The following is a 26,106-nucleotide window of genomic DNA, read 5'->3' on the forward strand; positions in this document are numbered from 1 at the left end:
ACTACATTACCAGAATAGGGGCTTTTTAAACATGGGAATATCTGTCTTTCATAAGGACTAGGTTTAGAATCAGGGATGTCCAGCCAACTTTGGAGCACAGAAAAACTAATGAAGGCATTAAGAAATGAGCTGGCCTCCTGTGCTTGGTGCTTATCTGAGGAATCACCCTATAAGCTACTTGCTTTGCTGTCATTTTTGATTTCCCATTTAAAAAAGGAACATGAAAGTGGATTAAGCAAGATTAAATTAGTTAAATATTTATTCAATAAAAGGCAGAAATGAAAATTGATAATTCTAGCAAAAAAGGTATAAATACTCTTCAACAGAACTACCTGAAAGGCTCAAAGTAACTTGTTAAGGTCATATGGCTATTAAGTGACTGAGTAGGAATTGTAACAAGGTTAGCTTCCCTCCAAAGCACAAGCACTTAGCCTTCACACTGTAATGTCTTTTTGTAAGTAGAGCTCTAGGAAAGTCCAGAAAAGCAGGTTTAAGTACACTGGGCAGACAGCACACCAAAGGCATAAGGACAGCCAAGGCCAGTCTTCTACCAGCAGGACATGAACAGCCAGGAAGGATGCACACAGGAGAGTCAAGTTTACTGGGTTTCCTCCCTGTGGACTCTACTCTTTCGGCTGCCATCACCCATTCTCCTCTCTCTTGAATTTCTCACTTCAGGTACCTGGGGAGTGAGAGGCCATTAAGACTTTGTCCTGTCCTGAGGGAGGCCACAGCTCAGGTGTCCTGCTTGTCCCTTAGCATCCACAAGGGCCCTCAGCCTGACACAGGCAACGCTAATATTTTAAGAAAGCCTTAGGATTTTTTCCTAACCGTTTTTAGAATGTTTTAGAAATTTTGAGACTTGATGACAAGAAAATAATTAATAATAATCATCTAACCATAAATAATGGAATCTGTTAAGATACCATACGAAAAAACACCTGCAATTATAGGTCCTCTGAAACAACTTACTTTGTCTTCAGATTTTTCTCATAATGAGTTGAAAGTAAATGCTTTTAGGAAGTGTCCATATGTAAGTTTTTTGTCTCCTCAGGAATACCATGAAATAATTTTCTTCTAAATACCTGAAGACTGTGATAATGTTCCCTGAATCCCAAGTCCTGGATCCATTCCTTATTTTGAGCTCCTCTTCATCCTGGTCACTATGGGGAAGGGACGCAGGTAAACAAATGAGAGCAACAGAAGGAATCAATGGTGTTTTTATATTTACAGGTGTTTACAAATGAGCACAGGAAAGAGCAGCCAATCTCACCAGGATCCTGTTTTCTAGATAAAAAAAAAAAAAAAATCATATGACCTGCCTCACTATAGAAAGGCAGCTTGAGAGAGCCCCAATCATTCTGACAATCATCTCAGAATGTCAGTCTTCACCTTTTCTCACCCAGGAAGCAGACCACAGTGGCTCTCACTTGTGCGTTCAGTCCCACCCAGCTCTAAAGACAATTCTGTGTAAAATAGGTGCACATTAAAAACCTTGTCCCAGCAAAAATGACAGGAATGAGTCTTCTGGGAAAAATAGTCTATCCCATTATTATGGTTGTGGACACTTGATTGACTTAGTATCCTATTAGCTGTTCAGATCGTCTTTTCATTATGCAAACCCCAGATAGATAGAACACTTCTTTCCCACCAGGTTTTTCTCTTAGAGACCCTGAAGCCCCTATCTCCCAGCCCATATAAGACAGTGTGGACATGATGGACAAGAGACGATGTTTCTTGTGATTCTAAAGGCTCACTGATGTTCTTTGGTTGCCAGTATAATCATTTATTCATTCACAGGGTCAACAATCATTTATTGAATGTCAAACATTGGGAATTCCTGGGCAATAGCTCAGATGATTTCCTGTTCTCATAGAGACCACTAATAATTGACAGACTCAGTTATATTTCAGAGGGATTTCACCTTGATGCTCAGCCAGCTGAACTTGTAGCTTATCCTTCACTAGAGTACTCAGAGAGGGTCTTCTGTGCTCTTATGTTGCTATATACTGATGTTCTCCAGACAATCATCTACTTCCACACAGGCTTACCACTCCCTGCATCCCACTTCATCTCCCTCACCTGGGTAAACCTCACATTGCTAACCCCTTCTCAATTCCCTAAACTCCTCAGCTTCTGAAACTTCTACTTTCACTCTCTTTCAGTCTCCTGACTTGAAAGTTGTCATTGCCAGGAACTACTTCTCCTCTAAAACCACAAACACCACTCTCCAAATCTCTGAAAATTTTTCATGCCTTGAACTTTCTAATATTTTCCTTTCCCCAGCCCTCCTTAGTGAGATCCTCTCTCCTACCACTTTTTGTTTGTTTGTTTTTTGTGCTCACATTCTAAATATTATTTTGTTTATTTAAATTAGTTTTTTTTCTATTTTTTAACTTTACAATATTGTATTTGTTTTGCCATACATTGACATGAATCCACCATGGGTATACATGTTTTCCCCTTCCAGAACCCCCTTTCCACCTCCCTCCCCATCCCATCCCTCCAGGTCATCCCGGTGCACCAGCCCCGAGCACCCTGTATCATGCGTCGAACCTGGACTGGCGATTCGTTTCACATATGATAATTTACATGCTTCAGTGCCATTCTCCCATATCCTCCCGCCCTCGCCCTCTCCCATAGAGTCCATAATACTGTTCTATTTATCTGTGTCTCTTTTGAAGTCTCGCATACAGGGTTATCTTTCTACCACTTATTTTTGTTTTCACTTTTTATCAGCCCATTTCCTGATATGGTCTTGCAGGCCACTTGAGTTGCTTTTTCATTTCAAACTCTATGACTGTGTCAGACTCCCAACATACTTTTCTTATACAGCTCCAACTCTGAATCAGGCAGGCTGATAATCTCTCACTGACCCTCTGACTGCTGCTTGAGAGGACCTTGCAGCAGGGCATATTGATGCTGCTTAACAAATGCAAGTTTTCAGTCCAATGCTTGTCTTTACCCAGGGCCCCCTTTCCTCTCAGGTGATTATATTAGACCCTTACCAATTTTCAGAAGCTTCCTGTCCAATCCAACCTCTCTGGCTCCTGTTAAGCAACTCATCCTCCATTTCACCCCCAAAACTCTAGCAGATGTAGTGTCTAGATTCTACCTACTATTGCTGATACTTATCTCTATTTTCACCTCTGTCACATATTTTCCTTTCAGAAATCTGAAAATCATCTTAAATGAGCAAAGTCTTCTTGTAGATTTTATAATTAACTCTCTCTCATATCCATCCCCTCCCTTGGACTCCCCTTACTATCCTGTTGGTTTAGACTTTCCTCTGTACTTTCTGGACTGGTGCAGTGGTTTCTTAATGAATCTTCCTGGCTCCAGACATTCCCTATCCCAATTTCTCCTCTACATTGCAGTCAGAATGAATGTTCTAAAATGCATGCTGCTGTGCTGTGCTAAGTCACTTCAGTAGTGGCCAACTCTTTGGGACTCAATGGGCTATAGCCTGTCAGGCTCCTCTTCCCATGGCATTTTCCAGGTAAGACTACTGGAGTGGGTTGCCGTGACCTCCTTCAAGGGATCTTCCCAACCCAGGGATTGAACCTACATCTCTTATGTCTCTTGCATTGGCAGATGATTTCTTTACCACTAGCACAACCTGGGAAGCCCTCTAAAATGCATATGGTCCTCATTTTCTTTTTTTTTGGTGTGTGTGTGTGTGTGTGTGTCCTTAGCATAATGCTCTTTCTGGCCAAAAAAAGCTTCCTTTTTCTTTCTTCATGTTCTTGACTCTGTTAATAAAATACTATAGTCTGGAGAAAACTTTCATCTTTATTTTTCTCTCCTTTTCTTTCACTTAATTTTCTGTATGAGCTGGGGAGAAATATATCTCAGTCTTGAAGCCTGAGCTCTCTGATGGATTTGTCTGCCCACAGGATATATGAAGTCTTTTCTCTTTCATGTGTGGTCAGTAGGGCAGGTGTGACTCCTGAAGGATAAAGATAAATGCATAGGGTCTTTGATCCCAGTTGCAACCTAATGTAGATTCCTCAACAGGAAAGCTAATATTCTGAGCCTTCTCTGAATTCTATGTCTGTTACTGCATCATTTCAGAATCTGCAGAAGGTAGAATATGAGTAGTAAGCATTTACAAAGCTATTGATAACTTTTCATCATCTGGATCCTACTAATACTTTTATATCATCTAGTGCTTTTAAAATTCAACATCAGTGTCTCCTGACATCTGACCACCACACAGGCTGTGATTCAGTCGTTCCATAGTACTTCTTATTGCTTAAACAGGTAATGCTGTTTTATTTGCCTGCATATGCACAACAAAGTCTTTTCCCATTCTGATTCTCCATTCTATTTATTCTTTAATTCCTGTTCAACTGTCATCATCTCTCTGAAGTCTATTATTAGCTCCAAATAAAGGTGATCATTTCTTCAATTGTGTTCCCAAAGTTTCTTATACTTTCTTTTCTTATAGCTGTGTTTACATGTTATTACAATTAGTTCAGTTAGTTCAGTCTCTCAGTCGTGTCTGACCCTCTGCAACCCCATGGATTGCAGCACACCAGGTTCCCCTGTCCATCACCAACTCCCAGAGCTTGCTCAAACTCATGTCCATCGAGTCAGTGATGACATCCAAGCGTCTCATCCTTTGTTGTCCTCTTCTCCCCACTCCCTTCAATCTTGCCCAGTATCAGGGTCTTTTCCAATGAATCAGTTCTTTGCATCAGGTGGCCAAAGTATTGGAGTTTCAGCTTCAGCATCAGTCCTTCCAATGAATATTCAGTAATGATTTCCTTTAGTATGGACCGGTTTGATCTTCTTGCAGTCCAAGGGACTCTTAAGAGTCTTCTCTAGCACCAGAGTTTTAAAGCATCCATTCTTTGGGACTCAGCCGCCTTTATGGTCCAACTCTCACATCTGTACATGACTACTGGAAAAACTGTAACTTTGACTATAAGAACTTTGTAGGCAAAGAGATGTCTCTGCTCTTCAATATGCTGTCTAGTTTTGTCACAGCTTTTCTTCCAAGGAGCAAGCGTCTTTTAATTTCATGGCTTCAGTCACCACCCGCAGTGATTTTGGAGCCCAAGAAAATAAAGTCTGTCACTGTTTCCCCATCTATTTGTCATGAAGTGATGGGGCCAGACGCCATGATATTAGTTTTTTTAAAGTTGAATTTCAAGCCAGCTTTTTCACTCTCCTTGTTCACCCTCATCAAGAGGCTGTTTAGTTTTTTCTTTTCACTATTATTATTATTGAAGTATAGCTGACTTACAATGTTGTGTTAGTTTCAGCTGTATAGCAAAGTGATTCAGTTATACACACACATATATTTTCAGGTTCTTTTCCCTTATAGGTTATTACAAATATTGAATATAGCTCCCTGTGCTATACTAACTGTTCCTTCTTGACCTGCATACACGTTTCTCAGAAGACAGGTAAGGTGGTCTGGTACTCCTACTTCAGAATTTTACAGTTTGTTGTGATCTACACAAAGGTTTTAGCGTAGTCAATGAAGCAGAAGTAAATATTTTTCTGGAACTCCCTGTCCATCATATCTAAGGCTTAAGAATGACCTGATTTTGTTATGACAAGAACTTGCTTCCATTCAGTTTCCAAAGATGGGCATAAACCAGGACAAGCATAGAAGAGCCAATCCATGTACTAGGCCCTCTACTTAGCACTGGAGAAACTGGTTTGAAAGAAATAAATCAAGCCTTATTTGCAAAGGTTGGCATCTTGACTCTGGATTGCTGTCCTGACTCTGGATTATGGTGACTTCAATGGCAACTTTGGAATTGTTCTATGATCTTTGGCCTCTATATTTTCTAGTCACTTCCATCTGAAACGAAAGAATTGAAATTGGCTTATTAACCCCCACAAACCATACATGAAGATCAAGCATTTCTCGATCTTCTAATGTGAAATGGCCCTTATTCTTGGTACTTGCCTTTCCTTCTGGGAGTTGTTTTCCTTGTTTACATAGTGAGGGGACTAAAGCAGAGCTCGATGGAGCTGGGATTACAGCAGAACCAAAGCATAGCATCTTGGGATTTTTGTTTGTTTGTTTTCTTTGTTTTCATCATCTTTCTGCCAATTCCAGTCACCTCCCTTCCTCTGGGACATGCTGAATTCAGCAAGTCCAGCTCTGTCAGTCTTGACCTCTGAGCCCATTGGTTTCTGGTCATCTGATAAAGCCTCTGCTGCAGACAGGACCTACCTCCTTCCCTCCTCACAGCACACTTGCAACCGAAGCTGCATATTCCTGTTCTGGGGCCTCCTTCCAGCCTTACATTTCAGTTCATTATCTTCAGCCACCTGGGACATGGCTCTGTTTTTCTTCTTGGTCTTTGGTGAGTATTTCTGCTCCTTTGGGTCCGGGCTTCAGAGTACTCTGGAACTTCGATTGGGGGAATCCTTTCCTTGCCCATCTGGTACAGACCTAGGTATCTTTCAAGGAAAGGCTCCTCCCTACTCTCCTCCTTTCTCTATATCTGGTAATTATTCTAAATCCCTAAAGCCACTTAATCTATACTCAATTTATAATCCACCTTGATTACCAGAAAACTTTCTATTTTCCTATATTCACACTATCAATTCGGTAATAATTTATACTATTGATTTTTCACACAAATTTTCCTAAATGCACTATTTATAAAAAGACAAATAAATGGACCATGGGTAACAGCAAGAAAAGGAAGTAGAACTGCAGGACAAACACCTTTCATTGATCATATTGATTACTCTCAAATGTATTTCATGTGTTTCCCTAGTTTTTCCCAGTTTCTTATTGCTCAGATTAATTTAGAGTAAATTGGGATTTTGGAATCAAAGAGATCTGGATTTCAATCTTTGCTCTTTGATTTCTTAGCTGTCTGAATTTTAAAGTTACCATATCCCTCTGAAATCTCATTCTCATCTATGAAGTAATGTTATGTTCCTCAGAGGTTTGTTAGGAGCCTTTTCACAAGATAAAAGAGCCTGCTAGGTCCCTTCCCTAATCAATCACATCCATTTTAATTTTCTTGATGATCCAGTATACCACTGAAACCTACTGGTCTTTCAGTTGGGCATTTGTGTGTTCTATGCAGAGTGCTGGGCACATTCCTTAACACCGTACACCCCTTATGTTACCTAATATCTAGTCCCCCACCTCCTGTTGTGAAGTTACTATTGAATCTCTTAGGCTTATCTTCAGTTGCACCTCCTTCATGAAGTCTTTCTGATCTGTGATACTCATGGTTATCAACCCCACTACAGAGTTCTCAAGTCACCTTTGGGCTATATCACTTTCACACCTATTAGGCTCATCACATTCAGTTTCCTTTGCATATACACAAGCTTTGTGTTCTTTATTAGATTTGTAGGGTTTTATGCATAATATAACCTTGAGTTTTAGGCAATTGCAGACAAGGTCTTTTTGAGTCTGGGAGTGGCTATATCCTAAAGACTAGGGACATGTTGTTATCAATCAATTATTTGCAAAGCAAATATTTGGAAGAAAATATTCCAGGACAAATCAATGAAATACATGGATTTGCCTAAAAAGCTCCAGGCTGGAAGTCCAATGATATTAACTCCCTCAGAAAGATACTATAAGATGGGGTGGTGTTGGGGGATGATGAGTTTTGAAGTTCAAAATACTAGGTTTCATAGACCACTGATAGTCACAGGATTCTCTCTATAGCATTTGCTGTTGTTCAGTAGCTAAGTCTTGTCTGTCTCTTTGCGACCCCCTGGACTGCAGCATGTCAGACTTCCCTGTCCTTCACTATCTCTCAGAGTTTGCATTGGGATGGAGCCTAATGAGTAGATGAGTCTGATTACACAGAGATCTTGTAGGAAGAAACTCTGATCATTCAAAGATGTCCTGATACTTAAACGTGGAAGTTTGGAAATTAGCATAGAACTGCTTTCTGAACTCTTAACCAGGTTCAGCAAACTACAGCCTGCAAACTAAGAATGGATATTACATTTTTAAACGGTGGAAAAAGTCAAAAGAATAATATTTTGTGACACATGAGAATGACATGAAATCTAAATTTGATTGTTCATAAATAAAGGTTTATTGGAACACAGCCATGCTTATACATTTACATGTATATGGTTGCTCTCATGCTGCCTTGACAGAGCTGATTGGTTATAACAGAGACTGTATAGCCCATGAAGCCTAAAATATTTACTATCTGGCCTTTTACAAAAACGTTTGCTGGCCATTGTCTAAATGTGGTGTCAGTGAACACAGAAACATATTGCCATTTTCCCCTGAAAGGTTGCTGCTATGAGCCATGAATGATGCTGGGATTCTTGGCCTCTGGAGGAGAGGCATTCAACCTGGGGCCAGTGATGAGGCTTGATCACTCAGAGTTTTTTGTGTAATCAAGTTTTATTAAAGTATAAAAGAGATAGAGAAAGCTTCTGACATAGACATCAGAAGGGGGCAAAAAGAGTATCCCCTTGATAGTTTATAACAAGGAGTTAAATACCTATTAGCAAGCTGCTAATTAGAGAAAAAGAAATGCCTCAAAACTGAGAGTGATACCAAGCCCTTCACCCACAACATGCCTTTTGAGATAGCATTGACACAAGGTGAGTCATCCTGGGCCATAGAACAATTAACATTAATCTTGAAGAAAGGCAGATTTCCAAGCAAATACATAGTTTCATTAACATAGCTTAAGGGAACACTTCCATGAGTAAAACATACTGATGTGTTGAGCCATTATGTGTTCTGAGTCTTAGGCGAACCAACTTGAAGAAAGGTAAATAAAGTAAATACATTAACATAGCTTAAGAAAAACATTTCCATAAGAAAAATGCATTGGTAGCTCAAGGTTTGAGAAAAGTTAAGTTCAGGTGGAACCAAGTGTTGTCATGGCAACACAGAATTTTAAAAGAACCCTCCTTTTAATTTTGTATAGAGAAGGAAAAAAAAAGTTTGACACTTGTAGTTTGTTTCCTCCACTTAGGATCCCTAGCCTTCCTGCCTGTTACCCTCTCATATGCCTTTCAAGACATCTTTATCCTCCCCAACCAGTGCATCTGTTGTGGAATCTGGAGTCGCAAAACACACCTCGGAAGACACTCAAGACAGTGGAGTACAGTTTATTATGCCAGTGGGCCCAAGGGGAATCAGTTCCCAACAAGGACCCTGATGTTTCTGAGAGGCCCAGTTTTATACCCTACGTGACTGGTTACATGTTAGCAACCTCTTTGTTGTATATGACTGAGTTGTATAACAAATAGGTGCTAGGAGAACAAAAAATTAAGGTTAAAGGAGGAGGGGGACAATGATTATACATCAAGGGCGGGATATCTCCATGGTTAATCTAATAGGGGCAGCCTGACCTCAACTACAATCTTTGTTTGTCATCTGTAGGGAAGGAAGTCTCCAGGAGACCTGGTTTTCACTAGCAACGGTTTTCTCGCTCTTGGGCAAAGTTCAGTCCCAGTTCACATCCAGTCTTTAAGATGGGTTACAGGCTTCAAGATGGAGTCTCTCTTGCTTCTCTCACACTGGCCCCAACACATCTTCCCAGAAACCTCCAACATGTTTTCCTGACTCAGATGCTACATCACCACACTTCTAGTTTACCAACCAATCTAATAGATTAAAATTGAAAATCAAATCTATCCATGCCTGGGGTAAAGCCAACATCAGATGGAGAGGGAACATGATAGGTCTAGTTAGCCATGGTAGAATGGGTCTTTTTGGCTCTTAGTCAGTGTCCATGTGTTTTTTTAGGCTGGTCATTCTAGGAGGAGAAGGAGGAGAAGGAGAAAGTCCCAATAAGGACTAACCTTGGAGGCTGTGTATGTACCTCTCTGTCCCACAAAGTTCAACAAAGCTTTCTAGAGAGTAGCGTTTTTGAACAAAGCCTTGGCAATTGACTACTTAATCTCATTCACTTCTCTCTCTTTCTCTCTTTTTTATTTGCTCAGCCTTTTGCATCGGACCTGGACTTTCAGGTAAGATTTTTGGGGGTCCTAAGAGGGTAGACTTTTAGCCCTGGAGAGTGGAAATTTTGATTTCCCGGGGCCAGGGAGAGAGGCTGTGGTTCAAAAGAGCCCCAGTAGATTTTCTTTCTGGTTTCCCAACCCACCTACTCAGTCTTATATGGGTAGATTTCCACTTCCAAAACTTAGAGAAAATTCGAGTGGTTTATACTGCAAAGGGATTCCTCTCCATTTGGCCTGTGTGATCCAAGACTCTAGCCCAGCTCTAGCTCCATCATCTAGCAAAGCAGTTGGCTTTGTTTCAGGCTCAGAAGACACCTCACCTCCTGGGAAATAAACTTTCTTTTGCCCTTCTATATTCTACTACTTCCTGGTCCCTCTGCCAGCTTTAATGTTACCATTGAACTAGAGGCTGTGCACCTCATGGTTTCATCAGCAGAGTGCAGGCTGGATTTCAGTGGCCACTGGCCACCTCTGCAAGGAGTCTTTCAGCAGAGCACAAATGGTTCAATTGAGGAGAGAAAAGGGTGGCACAAAGAGAATTAGTCTGTGGAAGAGGAAGCCTCTGATGGTCCAAAAATCAAGGGGATTGGTTGAGGATTATGAGTTTCTTTGACATTGTCTCTTCAGCCTATTCTTTCTCTTGATAGTAGAGGCTTTACCAGAGAGGAGCAGCTGTAAACTCTGCTATGAATGTGGAGGATCTTACACCCTGCTGGATCAATTTGCTTCCTTAGAGAAATGCTGCTTCTGGGTCCCAGTCCAATACTCAGATGACCTGGTTTTTCTTCTCTGGTCTCCAGGGTTATGCCTTGCTGCAAGTGCCAGGAGACAGCTGCTCTCTTTATACCCAGGGAGGGAGGGCCCGCCCTCTTTATACCCAGGGAGGGAGGGCCCGCCCCTGGGTCCCTGTCTCTCAATCCCTCAGCTAGTGAAGTAGGCTAAAACACTGTCTAGGACACAACTGCCCTGATGAGCTCCTTTGTTCTTCTCTCTAGCTTTTAAATCTTCTCAGCCCTTCTCTTCCCTTCAGCTGCATTTCTCTGATACTTATTCTCTTTCTCTCTCTTAAACATATTTCTTCTCTCCTACAATGTGATCTAGTCCTCTACTCCATGGAAAAGGAAAACTTATTTAAAACCAGAATTTAGGGGCTTCCCTGGTGGCCCAGCAGTAAAGATGCCACACTTCCAATGCAGGGTGGTGGATTTGATCCCGGGTTGAGGAACTAAGATCCCACATGCCATGTGGCATGGCCAAATTAAAAATAAACCCAGAATTTTATAACTCAAAATAAAATAAAATAGCCTGTGCATGATCCTGATACCAAATATTTGCTAGAGCATGCAATAATGCCTATCCAAACTCTAATCTTAGTTACAATGATCCAGAAGTTATTTCTAGATGACTTTTTTTGAATTATATATACATGTCTTAAACTTCAGAGTGCAACAATGGGAACTTTTCTTAGTTTTTTACAGTTCTATTTTAATTTTTGTCTCTAACCTCCATTCCTTATGTCATTTCCCTCAAGAAATTATAGAAGAAGAGGAGAGAAACAAGAACAAATGAATAAACCAAATATAAACTTCTCAATGCAGTTTAAAATCAATCAGGTCAGACGTCTTTCACCCAACTACCTCTTCTGCAGTTGATGCCAAGTTCTAGGGAGTTTGTGCAGAGTTGAGACAAAGTAGGCAGTAGAAATTTGGGTCCTGAGAAATTGTATTTCATTTGTACAGGTATCTGAGTCATTCCATGTAGCCCATGTTGTCATATACTGTTCATAGTCCAATAGACCACAGGCCACGAGTCCAGATGTTGTCCCTCCAGGTACAACAGACCTCTCCCTGGAGGCTTGGCAAACTTAGATCTTCTTTATCACTATATCTCTGGGGCTGATAGGACTTGATTGGATTGCTTCAAGACTATTAAATATAATCTTCTTGAGGACAGCAATGCTAACTATCTTGATCATCACTGTTTTCTGTGTTCATAAAACAGTACTTGGAATGTAGTATACAGAAGTTTGTTTCCTGATAGGCTCTTCCCTTGTCTCCCTACACAGTCTTCTATACTCCATATTTAAGTCTTGGTTTCCTCAGAACTTATCTGGAGACTCTGTGAAGCCTATCTCCCACTCTCAACACATAGAATCTTCTAGACCCAGTTTTAGGGCTCTGAGACTTTGAGGCTCTGACTCTTCCCTTACCCAGCACTCTCTGTATTTCTCCTGAGCTAGGTTCTTGGACATGGGAAAATGTCATGGGAAGTAGCAAGGATGGTTGGGAGTGGATCATTGATATTGAGAGAGAGAGTCAGGTTGTTCAGCCAAAATTATATCTAGACATCTCCATGCTCTCAGTGCAGGGGAAATAGGTTCAATCTCTGGTCAAAGAACCACAATCCCACAGAGGCTAGAATGAAAACCACATTACAGAAAGTTAATCAGGATGAAAAATCACAGGGTTTTGTCCCAGGTTAAGGGACAAGATAAAGCCCCAGAGAAAAAACTAAATGAAGTAGAGATAGGCAACCTTTCAGAAAAAGAATTCAGAATAATGATAGTGAAGATAGTGATAGTAAAGATCATAGGATCTCAGAAATAGAATGGAAAAGATGCAAGAAATGTTTACCAAAGACCTGTAAGAACTAAAAAAAACAAGCAGAGATGAACAATACACTAGAAGGAATCAGTAGCAGAATAACTGAGGCAGAAGAACAGATAAGTGACCTGGATGACAGAATGGTGAAAATCACTGCCACAGAACCGAATATAGAAAAAGGAGTGAAAACTATGAAGACCAGACTAAGAGGCCTCTGGGACAACATTAAACACACCAGCATTTGCATTATAGGGGTTCCAGAAGGAGAAGAGAGAGAGAAAAGACCCAGGAAAATATTTGAATAATAGATGAAAATTTCCCTAACAGGGAAAAGAAATAGTTAAACAAGTCTAGGAAGTGCAGAGTCCCAGGCAGGGTAAATTCAAGGAGGAATACAATGAGACACACACATAGTAATCAAACTGACAAAAGTTAAAGACAAAGATAAAATATTAAAACAACAAGGGAAAAACGACAAATAACATATAAGGGAACTCCCATGAAGTTATAAGCTGATTTCTCAACAGAAACTCTACAAGCCAGAAGAGAATGGTATGATATATTTAAAGTGAAGAAAGAAAAACCTGCAACCAAGAATACTTTACCCAGCAAGACTCTCATTCAGATTTGCTGGAGAAATCAAAAGCTTTCCAAACAAGCAAAAGTTAAAAGAATTCAGCCCCACCAAACCAGCTTTATAACAAATGCTAAAGAAACTTCTCTAGGCAGGAAACACAAGAGAAGGAAAAGACATACACAAAATAAACCTAAAACAATTAAGAAAATGGTAATAGGATCATACATATTGATAATTAATTTAAATGTAAATGAATTAAATACACCAACCAAAAGACTTTGACTGGGTGGATGAGAGCATGTGTGTGTATGCACTTACACTTATCACAACACTCTACTTAATTCCCCTAATTGTATGTAATTATTTTACATTGCTAGGTTAATCATGTTTCCATTATGGCTTGCAATTGTAGTTATCTTTTATTTTTTGTCTGGCTATTGACTGTGAAACTAATAACTTTTACTATTGTGATTATGTAACTAGTAGCTACTTAATACCATTGACCATTTTTCTGGTCAACAGAAAAATAAAAGAATTCCATATCACTAAAACTACCATTTAATAGAAAAACCTGTAGTCACTTTTTAAAATCCAGATGCATATTAGAATTATCTTGGGAATTTTTGAAAAATGCAAATGCTGAGGTACTGCTTTTTATCTCCAAAGCTCCAGATGTATTTCTAATGAGCCACCATGTTTAAAAACAACTGGATATATGATGACCTTTTACTTTTATCTAGTTTGTTTCAATTTTTCTATTTCATGTTCAGTGCTCCATGTTTTAGTTTCATTTAGTTTATGTTTTACAGTTTCTCCGTCTTTTTTTGATGTTCTTTCTCAAGCCTTTATCAAGCATAGTAGAAAAGTTTTTGCACACACATATATATAGTTTGTATAATACATATATTTAGAAAACATGAATTTTTGCTTAGCTAAAAAATTGTGACATTTTGACTCCACTTGTTTGACCTAATATGAATAGAATACTAGATTTCTAATTTATATTCACTCAAAACTTTGATATAGTTCCATGTATTTTGGCATCTAGGATTACTGCTGGTAATCTAGAAAGTTAATTATGTTAGAGATTTAAAAAAAATTGAATGAAGCTTGAAAGTTCTAACCCAGTTCTGAGAATATAAAGGAGTACTACATTGTAAAAACAAACAAACAAACAGGGAATTAACTTGTGATACAGTATTATTAACTAAAATACAGATTTTGTTCAAATTTCACACAAAAATGCATGTGTATATGCTATACTTTATTTTGCTGGAAGGTAATTACAAGACAAACTAAAAATTTTATGCAATGTATTTATCGATATGATCATTATAGCATTGTGCATCTTAATTTGTTAGAAAATATACTTGTGAAATAATCATATGAAGCACTTATTTGTACCAAATCCAAAGGTAGGGATATTAAGCCTGTTTTTCCAAGTTTCACCAAGGACCAAATAAAAATACAGTTTAAATAATAATAATAATAAAAGAGTGTAGTAGAACCAGAACTCAGAGATGCAGTCCTGGAGCTCTTCTTCCTCGTCATTCCTTTTGACCCCTACTTTCTCACCCTTCAATTCTCCACATCCTGAAAATGATAGAAGAATTCCAAGAAGACTGCATACATGCCTGAGTACTCTCTGGGACACTCCTAATCTGCCAATGTCTCATTTCTTTGCAGAGTCTTCTCTCAAAGTGCGACTGGTGAGTGGTCGCCATCGCTGTGAAGGGCGGGTGGAAGTGGAATGGAATGGCGAGTGGGGCACTGTGTGCGACGATGGCTGGAACATGAAACACGTGGAAGTGGTGTGCCGGGAGCTGGGCTGTGGAGCAGCCAAGAGGACACCCACTGGTAATTTATATAAGCCATTGGCAGATGAAAACCAAAAAATCTTCACCCAAGAAATCTACTGCAGTGGGACGGAAGATAAATTGGCTGACTGTGACCAGCTGGAAGAAGTTTATGAGTGCTCCCACAGCGAAGATGCAGGGGCGATATGTGAGGGTGAGTATGGCAAGGTTCAAGGACTATATGCCAACTGCCCATACCCCGCATGACCACTCTTTGGCCTCTTTATCTTTATTCTCCACCATGAACTAATGGTTACCTGATTCCTTGTCCTTCACGTCTCACACTTTCTCAACTGTGGACCCTGGAGACAAATATATCCTCATCTAGAATTGTTATTCCTCCTTGGTTGAACAGTGACACTAGTGATAAAGAACCCGCCTGCCAATACAGAGACTTAAGAGACATGGGTTCAATCCTTGGGTGGGGAAGATCCCCTGGAGGAGGGCACAGCAACCCACTCCAGCATTCTTGCCTGGAGAATTCCATGGACAGAAGAGTCTGGCGGGCTACAATCTATAGGGTCATACAGAGTCAGACATGACTGAAGCGACTTAGCATCCACACTTGGTTGAACTAATGATTTTCTCTTAGTTTCAATCTTAGTTTTTCTTAGTTTCAATCTATCCAAGAACCTGATTCTCTTCATCACACACACAAACATACCAAGATCAAATAACCACTAAACATTTGTATCTAAAGCTCAGTTGGAGTTATGGGGAAGAAATGAGCTCCCAAAATATAATGTAAGCTTTGTCAGTTCTCAAGGAGTCTATCATCTAGTTAGGTAGACAAGAGATGCTCATAGGAAACCAACACACAACAACTGTGTGTGTGTGTATATATATATATATATATATATATATATATATGCATGAGTGCATGCTCAGTTGCTTCAGTTGTGTCTGACTCTTTGTGACCCTATGGACTGTAGTCTGGCAGGCTCCTATGTCCATGGGATGCTCCACGCAAGAATACTGGAGTGGGTTGCTGTGCCCTTCTCCATGGGAAATTTTCCACCCAGGGATTGAATCCAGCCAGGTCTGCTGTGTCTCCTGCATTGCAGGTGGATTGTGTACCCACTGAGCCACCTGGGAAGCCAATACACACACACACACACACACATACACACATATACACGCACACACACACACACATATATATATGTGTGTGTGTGTGTGTATGTATATATATATATATATATAATTGTTGTTGTATTTCTTTATTCCATTCATATATTTACTTTCTATGCATTAACAATTTTCTGTGTGTCTATCTCCTTTTCCATTAGACTGTGATTTGGCTAAGGGACTAGTCTATGTCTTTGTTATCCCACAGCTTATTATCAGACAAACAGTCACCAAATGTTTGTGCCTGATGCTGAGGTCTCATTCTTATTTCTAAGAAAGATTCAGAGTTAGGAGCCCCCTTATGTGGGAAGGCTGTGTCCTTGAAGGGAGCAGAAGCTTAATTTTTCTTTTCCCACAGTGCCAGAGACCGTGAGACTGGTTGGTGGCCCTGGGAGCTGCAAGGGGCGCTTGGAGGTGAAGCACCAAGAGCAATGGGGCACTATGTGCAAAGCAGGCTGGAATCTCTCAGCTGCGAAGGTGGTGTGCCGGCAGCTGGGGTGTGGGAAGGCCACACTGACCAAAAGATGCTGTAACAAGGATACCCAGGGCCAAGGACTCATCTGGCTGAGCAACATAACATGCTCAGGAGAGGAAGAAAACCTTCAATATTGCCTTTCTGGGCTTGAGGGGGATAATAACTGCACCCATGATGATGATACATGGGTCGAATGTGAAGGTAATGCCTATAAGTCCAGTGACTAGGTTTATTCATGAATTTGATTAAATAGAGTTCTATTCAATCAGTGTTTATAAAGAACTACTCTGGTAGCTCAGCTGGTAAAGAATCTGACTACAATGCAGGAGACCCTGGTTTGATTCCTGGGTCTGGAAGATCCCCTGGAGAAGGGATGGCTACCTACTTCAGTATTCTTGGGCTTCCCTGGTGTGTCAGATGGTAAAGAATCTGCCCACAATGTGGAAGACCCGGGTTCAATCCCTGGGTTGGGAAGATCCCCTGGAGGAGGGCAGGGCAACTCCCTCCAGTATTCTTGCCTGGAGAATCCTCATGGACAGAGGAGCAGAGTCAAACAGGACTGAGTGACTAAGCACAGCACTCATGTATCAAATAACCATGGCAGAGCTATTTAATTGTGCTGCTCATCAATTCTCTTGTTTTTAAAATGGAGCTAATGATACTTGCCTTTGTATATGAAAATGCTTTAAGCAATATTAAGTGCTAGATTAATATAAACTATTATTATAATGAATTTTATATAATAGGGATAGGACACACAATTCCATGTACTTGTTGAAGTCTTCAATTAAAAAAAAACTACTAGAAAGTCATTCATAAGTGTTGGACTTTTATAAAATAGATAGGAAAGTAAAAGGTCATAGTTAAGGAAACAGACCTGGGACACGTGGATTGGAAACTAGAGCAAGGGCTATAATCACAGAAACACAGGTAGGTAGAGAGCTTCAGAAATGTTGTTGGGATTTGAATGAAGATGTAGATGATGTTTTATTCTTCTTTCCATGCCCCGTTCCATCCCCTGACCCTGCAGATCCCTTTAAATTGAGGCTGGTAAACGGAAATAACAGCTGCTCTGGGCGACTGGAGGTGCTGCACAAGGGCATATGGGGCTCTGTCTGTGATGACGGCTGGGGGACAAATGAGGAGCAGGTGGTGTGCCGGCAACTGGGCTGTAAAGGACCAATCTTTCTACCTGCCAAAATGCGGAGAAAGTTTGTCCCTGGAAATGGGCACATCTGGCTAGATGATGTCCATTGCAAAGGGCAAGAGCAGTCCCTGGAGCAGTGTCAGCATAGGTCCTGGGGGTATCATGACTGCAACCACAAGGAAGATGTGGTCGTATTCTGCTCAGGTAAGCCTGGTAGATTGAACCCATGGGGACTGGCATGGAGGGAGGTGAAGAAGCAGGTGGTGGGGTGTGAACTCTGAGGGTAAGGGTTATTCTACTAGTGCTGTGCAGCTGCCCATAATAGTCACCTACTTTATGTTACTTCAAGGAATTACTTGAGAATCCTAGTCATGGATAGAGTGATAATAATAGTTTAAAAATCCCATACCATACAGTTATTGAGTGTGAGAACAAAAGAGGTTTTGAAAATTATTGAATTGACACCTTTATATTAAATCTGAAGAGAGTAAGAGTCAGAGAAAATAAGCAACTTTCCAAAATCATAAAAATTGTTTTCAAACGATGGAGCAGAACTGAAATGACCAGTCTTGGCTCAGCTCAGGATTAATTGACTTAGAGGACCCCAGGCCTCAAACTGTAAGTTAAAACTGTAGAAGATGGTCCCACCTCTTTCTACCTATTGTCACTACCCAGATTTTAAATTAATCTGTGGGAGTGGGGCTGGGGGAGGGGGCTCTTTGTGAATATCCATGAGCATGTCTTTTCAGAGAAGCCAGAATTCCAGCTGTAAATTGTAGACCTCCCACTATTGTTGTGCTTCCCTTGTGGCTCAGCTGGTAAAGAATCTGCCTGCAATGTGGGAGACCTGGGTTTGATCCCTGGGTTGGGAAGATCCCCTGGAGAAGGGAAAGGCTACCCACTCCAGTATTCAGGCCTGGAGAATTCCATGGACAGTATAGTCCATGGGGTCGCAAAGAGTTGGACACGACTGAGCGACTTTCACTTTCACTTCACAGGAGAGTAAAGGAAGAAATCTTGTCCCCATATGAGTCAGGAAATGCAAAGCATAGCCCTTGGGTGGCTGACTCAAGAGAGTCGCAGCTCTGAAGCCAGGCTTTGTAATTAGTGTGGGATGTGGCATGCAGGGCTGCCTGGTTACATACTCAGGGAATTGTGTGAGAGCTGAGACGTATCAAAAATATGAAGAGCAGCTAGTGCCCAGAAAAGGAGGGCTTTAGTGATGGAAGACTAGTGTTTGAGTCCAGCCTGCCATTATGAAGCTAGTTAATCTTAGCTAGTCAAAAGGAGATACTTGCTCCATTTCTCTCAAAGAGTTTTGTGATTGTGGAGGGTGAGAAGTGCTAATATAAGTCAATATGGTTTGTGATTCACATGGGAGCTGGTTGAATAAGTCTAGGGCAATGAACTACATTCTGATGTGGTTCACATCAGTGTGAGATATGTATGTGATTAAGATCTGGGTGGATCTCCCTTTCCTATTCTGGGAACCAGTCTTCTTTCTTGACCTCTTTGAGCTTGAATGAAATAATCTCTTCTTGTCATGTCCCCATCCTTATTGTACATTCTTCTTTTCTTTACAGAATAGCAGCCTGACATTTGATGTTTGGCCTGACTCCAGCAGGGCCTGAGTGTCCTTTGCTTTCTCCTGGTCTCAAATGGCTTAGTGCAAGCACTGGGACTGCAGGCTCAGCTACCACTCCCTCAGCCCCTCAGCAAGAATCTGAACACTCTTTTCTCTCAGAGCCAAGCATCCCATCATCTCCTGGAGATATGAGTTGTTGAATTCTCTCTTGCCAAGGAAGATGACCTCCCAGTCACCTGCTCCTCACTGCTGACCCTTTGGCATTGATTCTGGCCTCTCCTGCTTCTTTTCAACCAGCCTGGAATCCCCAGGTCTGTTCCTTTGACCACTACAGGACATTTCTAAGACCAAACCTATGTCTGTAAAGAACATGAAAGGAAGGAGACAACAAAAGGAACATTTGAAGGGGAATATGGGTAAATAATGAGATGAAACTTGGGGGAAAGCTCTTTGAATGCTTTTTCTCAAGCCTTCAACACTTTTTCTTAACCTTCAACAATTAACATCTCACTATTCTCCTGTTGTCTGATAAAAGCAGACACATTCTTTCAAGAGCAGAGCAGTATCCTGTAATCCTAGACCTTTTCATGACACTTGGAAAAGAAATATCACACCCTCTGAATGCCCATAATAAAACACCTTTGTTGACTATCCATATACAACTTGCCAACATGGTATGCATTTAACAAGAAGAATCCCACAAATGTATTTTAATTTTCCCAAGGAAAAATGTATGAACCTGTGACAAGAAGGGAAAAGAAGAGATGCAGAAAGAATTCAGGGGAATCCAGCGTTGTGTCTCATGTCAATCAGATTATATCATTTTAATTTTGTCAACTCAGATTTTAGGGTCTGTAAGTATGATGCAAGACAGAATGATACTAAGGAGAGAATCATGGTTTGGTTATAAAAACTGACAACTTCAGGCTCTGAGACTGCATTGAGTACCTGTTATGTGTCTGCATTTATGCTTTCTAATAAGGTAGATCTCACAGTCTCAAGAGTTGCCTCTCTGTGTGATATGCTCTTTCTACCCAAGGGGAAAGCAGGTGTGCCAGTTTTACAGGGATGGCCTTTTAGGTATGATTAGGTAGAAGAGAACATGCTGGCAGATGCAGTCATGTGTGTAATACAGCTCTCTCCTCTTGATGGAGAACTTTCTCCCTATTTCCTGTCATGGGAAAAATAGAGAAACTTAGTTTCATAGAAGAGAAGAAGATGACCTAACAGACACTTTGATATCTATCGTGTCTACTCAAAGAGACTTTGTTTCTGTTTGATCAGTTATCTCAGGTCTTCCTGATTTTCCCCACAGATTAGTATCATGTTCCCTAAACCATGTAATATCAATTGGGTTGGCCAAAAGTTCATTTGGGTTTTCCCATAACATCTTATGGACAAACCTGAATGAACTTTTTGACCAACCCAGCAGAATCTAGAGACCTGCTGAACTGCCTTGATTGAGTCATTGAAAAGCTATTTTATCTTAAGTAGAGTAGAACAAGGTTGGAATTTCACAAAAGAAACTTTGATTTCCTTTTAATTTTTTATTAAAATTTCTTTTGTAAAATTCCAACCAGTAAGACATCTGAGAACCAATCAGATAAAAGCAACACCTGTTGGAGGAGGTCAAGTGATCTACAAAAGCAAGAAGACAAGACATGACAGAAGCCTAAAAGGTAGTCTTAGAGGTCTAATAAGAATGTGTCATTAAAGAGGAAATTGAGAAGCTGAAGGACAAGGTTGACACCAGCCTGCTAGCACAGTCCAGGAGAAAAGTGTCCCCTGATTCTAGAATATAGCTGTTTATCTTGATTTCCAAAGTGGATATGTGTAAAAATAGTGTATCAGAGCCTGAAGAAATTAGCATAGTGACAATGACTGAGTGCTCACGAACAGTCATGTGTGTTTCTTCTTCCTGGACATGGCACGAGTCTACCCCAGATTTGTCTTACTAGAAGATACCCCAGCCAGATTCCTGCCCCTACCCTGGCAAGGCACTGGAGTAAAGTAGAGCTCTGCACTCAATGAAAATATTACCCCTTGAGTATTTTAGGAGTTTCCAGTTGGCACATGCCTTATTCCCGAAGGACCTGTCCTGTAACTGGCATCTCCTGGACCTTGCCCCATTCCAGATTCTAGCAACTCCCAAACTGCTCAGCATGCACATGCTCACTACACATTCCTAAAGGAGTCCTGGGCAGCAGTGGGCCTCCAGGCCTGTGGAGCTGGAGCCAAACACTAAGCACCTATATAATCTCCAGTGGGGAGGCAGATAATTTTCTCCTGGACTGGAAATTTACCCTGAGGCTGCAGCTGCAAATTGACCACACTCAGTCCCCACTTGGACTTGTTGCCTGATGGTCCTAGGCTTCTCCAGCCACCAGGGCTGTCAGGTGTCTCTTTTATCTATGTGGGGCCATTCTCACAGTGGAAATGATTTATGCCACCTTCACATCAAGACAGTTAACAACAGTATGCCTTCTCCATGGTGTTTCTATTCCTAACTGACTAGTTAGAGAAGACCCCAAGGTTCTAGGGGAGGGCAGACTGAAAATATAAAAGGAGCCTGGATCTTTGAATGATTAATGTGAATCTCTGAATGATTTATACTCCGCTGATTGTGTTATGAATAAAAAATCAACTATTTGTATTAAGTCAGTGAGATGTTGGGGTGGTTTTCACAACAGTTAAGTCTGACTAACAAAGACATAAATAGTATTTAAACAAATCAGTTGCTTTCCTTCAAAGATCACCAGAAAAAAATTTCTTTTTTCTAAATATCATGCATTTTATTTTTAATCAATTTTTAGTCATGTATAGTTGCTTTATAATGTTGTTAGTCTCTGCTGTACAGCAAAGTGAACCAGCTATATGTATACATATATCCCCTGTTGTTTGGGTTTCCTTCCCATTTGGTCACCACAGTGCAATGAGTGGAGTTCCCTGTGCTCTATAGCAGTTTCTCAGTAGTCATCTGCTTTATACGTAGTACCATATCTATGTCAATCCCAGTCTCCCAATTCATCCCATCCCCTTGTTCTTCCCTTGCTATCTATATATTTGTTCTCTACACCTGTGTCTCTATTTCTGCTTTGCAAATAACTTTATCTGTACGATTTTTCTAGATTCCACATGTAAGCACTATTATATGGTATTTGTTTTTCTCTTTCTGACTTACTTCACTCTGTGTAACAGTCTCTAAGGCCTTCCACGTCTCTGGAAATGGCAAAATTTCATTCTCCCCTACCCCGAATTTCTGATGACCATTTGGTTTCCTCAAAGCCTCTAGATATCTAGTATTCCATGTTAATTAGGAAACGTGAGATTTGGCCCACACATTTTATGTTTACTATAAATTAACTATAATTAATTAATGTATTTTTATTTTGGTGGTCTTCTGAGCCCCCCTTTTTTTCTAGACACTATGCAAGGTGCTCATGGAGAATTCTTTGCCAACATTTTTTGGTATATATCTTAAGACTTTATTTTTTTTAACAACAATTTTGGAATCACAACAAAACAGAGTGGAAGGTACAAAGATTTCCTGTTCACCTTTTGCCCTCACACATGCATAACTTTCCCCATTCTCTGCATTCCCAATAGAGTAGTATGTTTGTTTAAAACAGTGAACCTACAGTGAAATATCATTATTACCTAAATTCCATAGTTTGCATTAAGATTCACGTTTGATGTTGTTCTATGGGTTTGGGTAGATTTATAAACATGTATTTCCCAATATAGTATCATACTGAACAGTTTCACTACCTAAAAATCCTCATTTATCTTGATAGCTCGTTTCTTTTTAGTACTAATATTCCATTGTCTGCATGTGCCACTTTTTTGTATCCATTTACCTACTGAATCCCATGTTGTTGCTTCCAAGTTTTGATAATTGTGAATAAAGCTGCTATAAACATCTGTGTGCAGATTTTTGTGTGGCCATGTTTTAAACTCTTTTGGGTAAATACTAAGGGGCATTTTACAACAATATAAGCATGATCTCTGTTTGTTTCCAAGGCCAACCATTCAATGTCACAGTAATCCAAGTCTATGCCCTGGCCAGTAATGGTGAAGCTGAAATTGAATGGTTCTATGAAAACCTACAACACCTTCTAGAACTAACATCCAAAAAAGATGTCCTTTTCATTACAGGGGACTGGAACACAAAAATAGGAAGTCAAGAGATTTGCCTGGAGTAACAGGCAAATTCAGCATTGGAGTACAAAATGAAGCAGGGCAAAGGCTAACAGAGTTTTGCCAAGAGGACTCACTGGCCATAGCAAACTCCCTCTTCCAGCAACACAAGAGAAGACTCTACGCATGGACATCACCAGATGGTCAATATTGAAATCAGATTAATCATATTCTTTGCAGCCAAAGATGGAGAAGCTCTATACAGTCAGCAAAAACAAGACCAGGAGCTGACTGTGGCTCAGTTCATGAACTCCTTATTGTCAAATACAGACTTAAATTGAAGAAAGAAGGGAAAACCACTAGACCATTCAAGTATGACCTAAATCAAATCCCTTACGATTATACAGTGGAAGTGAGAAACAGATTCAAGGGATTAGATCTGATAGAGTGCCTGAAGAACTATGGACAGAGGTTCGTGACATGGTACAGGAAGCAGTGATCTAGACCATCCCCAAGAAAAAGAAATGCAGAAAGGCAAAATGGTTGTCTGAGGAGGCCTTACAAATAGCTGAGAAAAGAAAAGAAGTGAAAGGCAAAGGAGAAAGGGAAAGATACACACATCTGAATGCAGACTTCCAAAGAATAGCAAGGAGAGATAAGAAAGCCTTCCTCCATGATCAGTGCAAAGAAATAGAGGAAAACAATAGAATGGGAAAGACTAGAGACCTCTTCAAGAAAATTAGAGATATCAAGGGAATATTTCATGCAAAGATGGGCACAATAAAGAATAGAAATGGTATGGACCTAAGAGAAGCAAAAGATATTCAGAAGAGGTGGCAAGAATACACAGAAGAACTATACAAAAAATATCTTCATGACCCAGATAACTATGATGGTGTGATCCTGAACTAGAGTCAGTCATACTGGAATGTGAAGTCAAGTGGGCCTTAGGAAGCATCACTACAAACAAAGCTAGTGGAGGTGATGGAATTCCAGTTGAGCTATCTCAAATCCTAAAAGATGATGCTATTAAAGTGTTGCACTCAATATGCCAGTAAATTTGGAAAAGTCAGCAGTGGCCACAGGACTGGAAAAGGTCAGTTTTTATTCCAACCCCAAGGAATGTTCAAACTATCACACAATTGCACTCATCTCACATGCTAGCAAAGTAATGCTCAAAATTCACCAAGCCAAGCTTCAACAATATGTGAACCATGAACTTCCAGATGTTAAAGATGAATTTAGAAATGACAGAGGAGCCAGAGATCAAATTGTCAACATCCATTGGATCATAGAAAGAACAAGAGAATTCCAGAAAAACATCTACTTCTGCTTTATTGATTACTCCAAAGCCTTTGACTGTGTGGATCACAACAAACTGTGGAAAATTCTTCAAGAGATTGGAAAACCAAACCACCTTACCTGTCTCCTGAGGAATCTGTATGCAGGTTGTGAAACATGTTAGATCTGGGCATGGAACAACAGACTGGTTCCAAATTGGGAAAGGAGTACGTCAGGGCTGTATATTGTCACCCTTATTTAACTTCTATGCAGAGTACATCATGTGAAATGCCAGGCTGGAAAAAGCACAAGCTGGAATCAAGATCATTGGGAGAAATACCAATAACCTCTGATACACAGATGATACCACCCTTATGGCAGAAAGTGAAGAGGAACTAAAGAGCCTCTTGATGAAAGTGAAAGAGAAGAGTGAAAAAGCTGACTTAAAACTCAACATTCAAAAAATGAAGATCATGGCATCTGGTCCCACCACTTCATGGCAAATAGAAGGGGAAGTAATGGACACAGTGACAAACTTTATTTCCTTGGGCTCCAAAATCACTGCAGATGGTAACTGCATCTGAAATTAAAAGACACTTGCTCCTTGGAAGTAAAGCTATGACCAACCTAGACAGCATATTAAAAAGCAAAGACATTACTTTGCCAACAAAGGTCTGTCTAGTCAGAGCTATGATTTTTCCAGTAGTCATGTATAGACATGAGAGTTGGACTATAAAGAAAGCTGAGCACCAAAGAATTGATGCTTTTAAATTGTGGTGCTGGAGAAGACTCTTGAGAGTCTCTTGGACAGCAAGGAGATCCAACCAGTCCATCCTAAAGGAAATCATTCCTGGGTGTTCATTGGAAGGACTGATGCTGAAACTGAAACTCCAATACTTTGGCCACTTGATGTGAAGAATTGACTCCTTGAAAAAGACCCTGATACCGGGCAAGATTGAAGACAGGAGGAGAATGGGATGACAGAAAATGAGATGGCTGGATGGCATCACCGACTCGATAGACATGAGTTTGAGCAAGCTCCAGGTGTTGATGATGGACAGGGAAGCCTGACGTGCTGCAGCCCGTGGGGTCACAAAGAGTCCGACACGACTGAGTGACTGAACTGAACTGAAGCATGCCATCCTGACTGCATTTGATTGATACCAAAAGTAGGCTTATGTCCAAGCTGGATCAATCAACATTTCCTAGGAGACATGAACTCTGATGGAAAGTAGATTAGTTTCTCCAAGTAACTGGACTTGTAACAAATTAAGCTAGGAGCTGTGGATGGTAATTTTTCCCATAGATCAGAGAATGAGAGGAAATCTTTCCATAGAGAAATGAATGAACCAGATGCACAGAGAGGAATATAGATGAGAGA

At 40.4% G+C, this 26,106-nt stretch overlaps 1 protein-coding gene across 1 annotated transcript; it reads left to right on the plus strand.

Moving 5' to 3' along the window:
• The first annotated feature begins 1,054 nt into the window (after window positions 1-1,054).
• On the plus strand, window positions 1,055-19,962 carry CD5L (CD5 molecule like). Its single transcript, XM_081494048.1, has 6 exons — window positions 1,055-1,182; window positions 9,919-9,945; window positions 14,803-15,126; window positions 16,459-16,776; window positions 17,606-17,926; window positions 19,306-19,962. The coding sequence occupies exons 1-6, from the start codon at window positions 1,101-1,103 to the stop codon at window positions 19,308-19,310; spliced, it is 1,077 nt and encodes a 358-aa protein (XP_081350174.1). The 5' UTR covers window positions 1,055-1,100; the 3' UTR covers window positions 19,311-19,962.
• The last annotated feature ends 6,144 nt before the right edge of the window (window positions 19,963-26,106 follow it).

This window comes from Giraffa tippelskirchi, chromosome 5 (genome assembly GCF_054371585.1).
Source record: "Giraffa tippelskirchi isolate mGirTip1 chromosome 5, T2T-mGirTip1v1.2.pri, whole genome shotgun sequence".
NCBI classification, from domain to species: domain Eukaryota; kingdom Metazoa; phylum Chordata; class Mammalia; order Artiodactyla; family Giraffidae; genus Giraffa; species Giraffa tippelskirchi.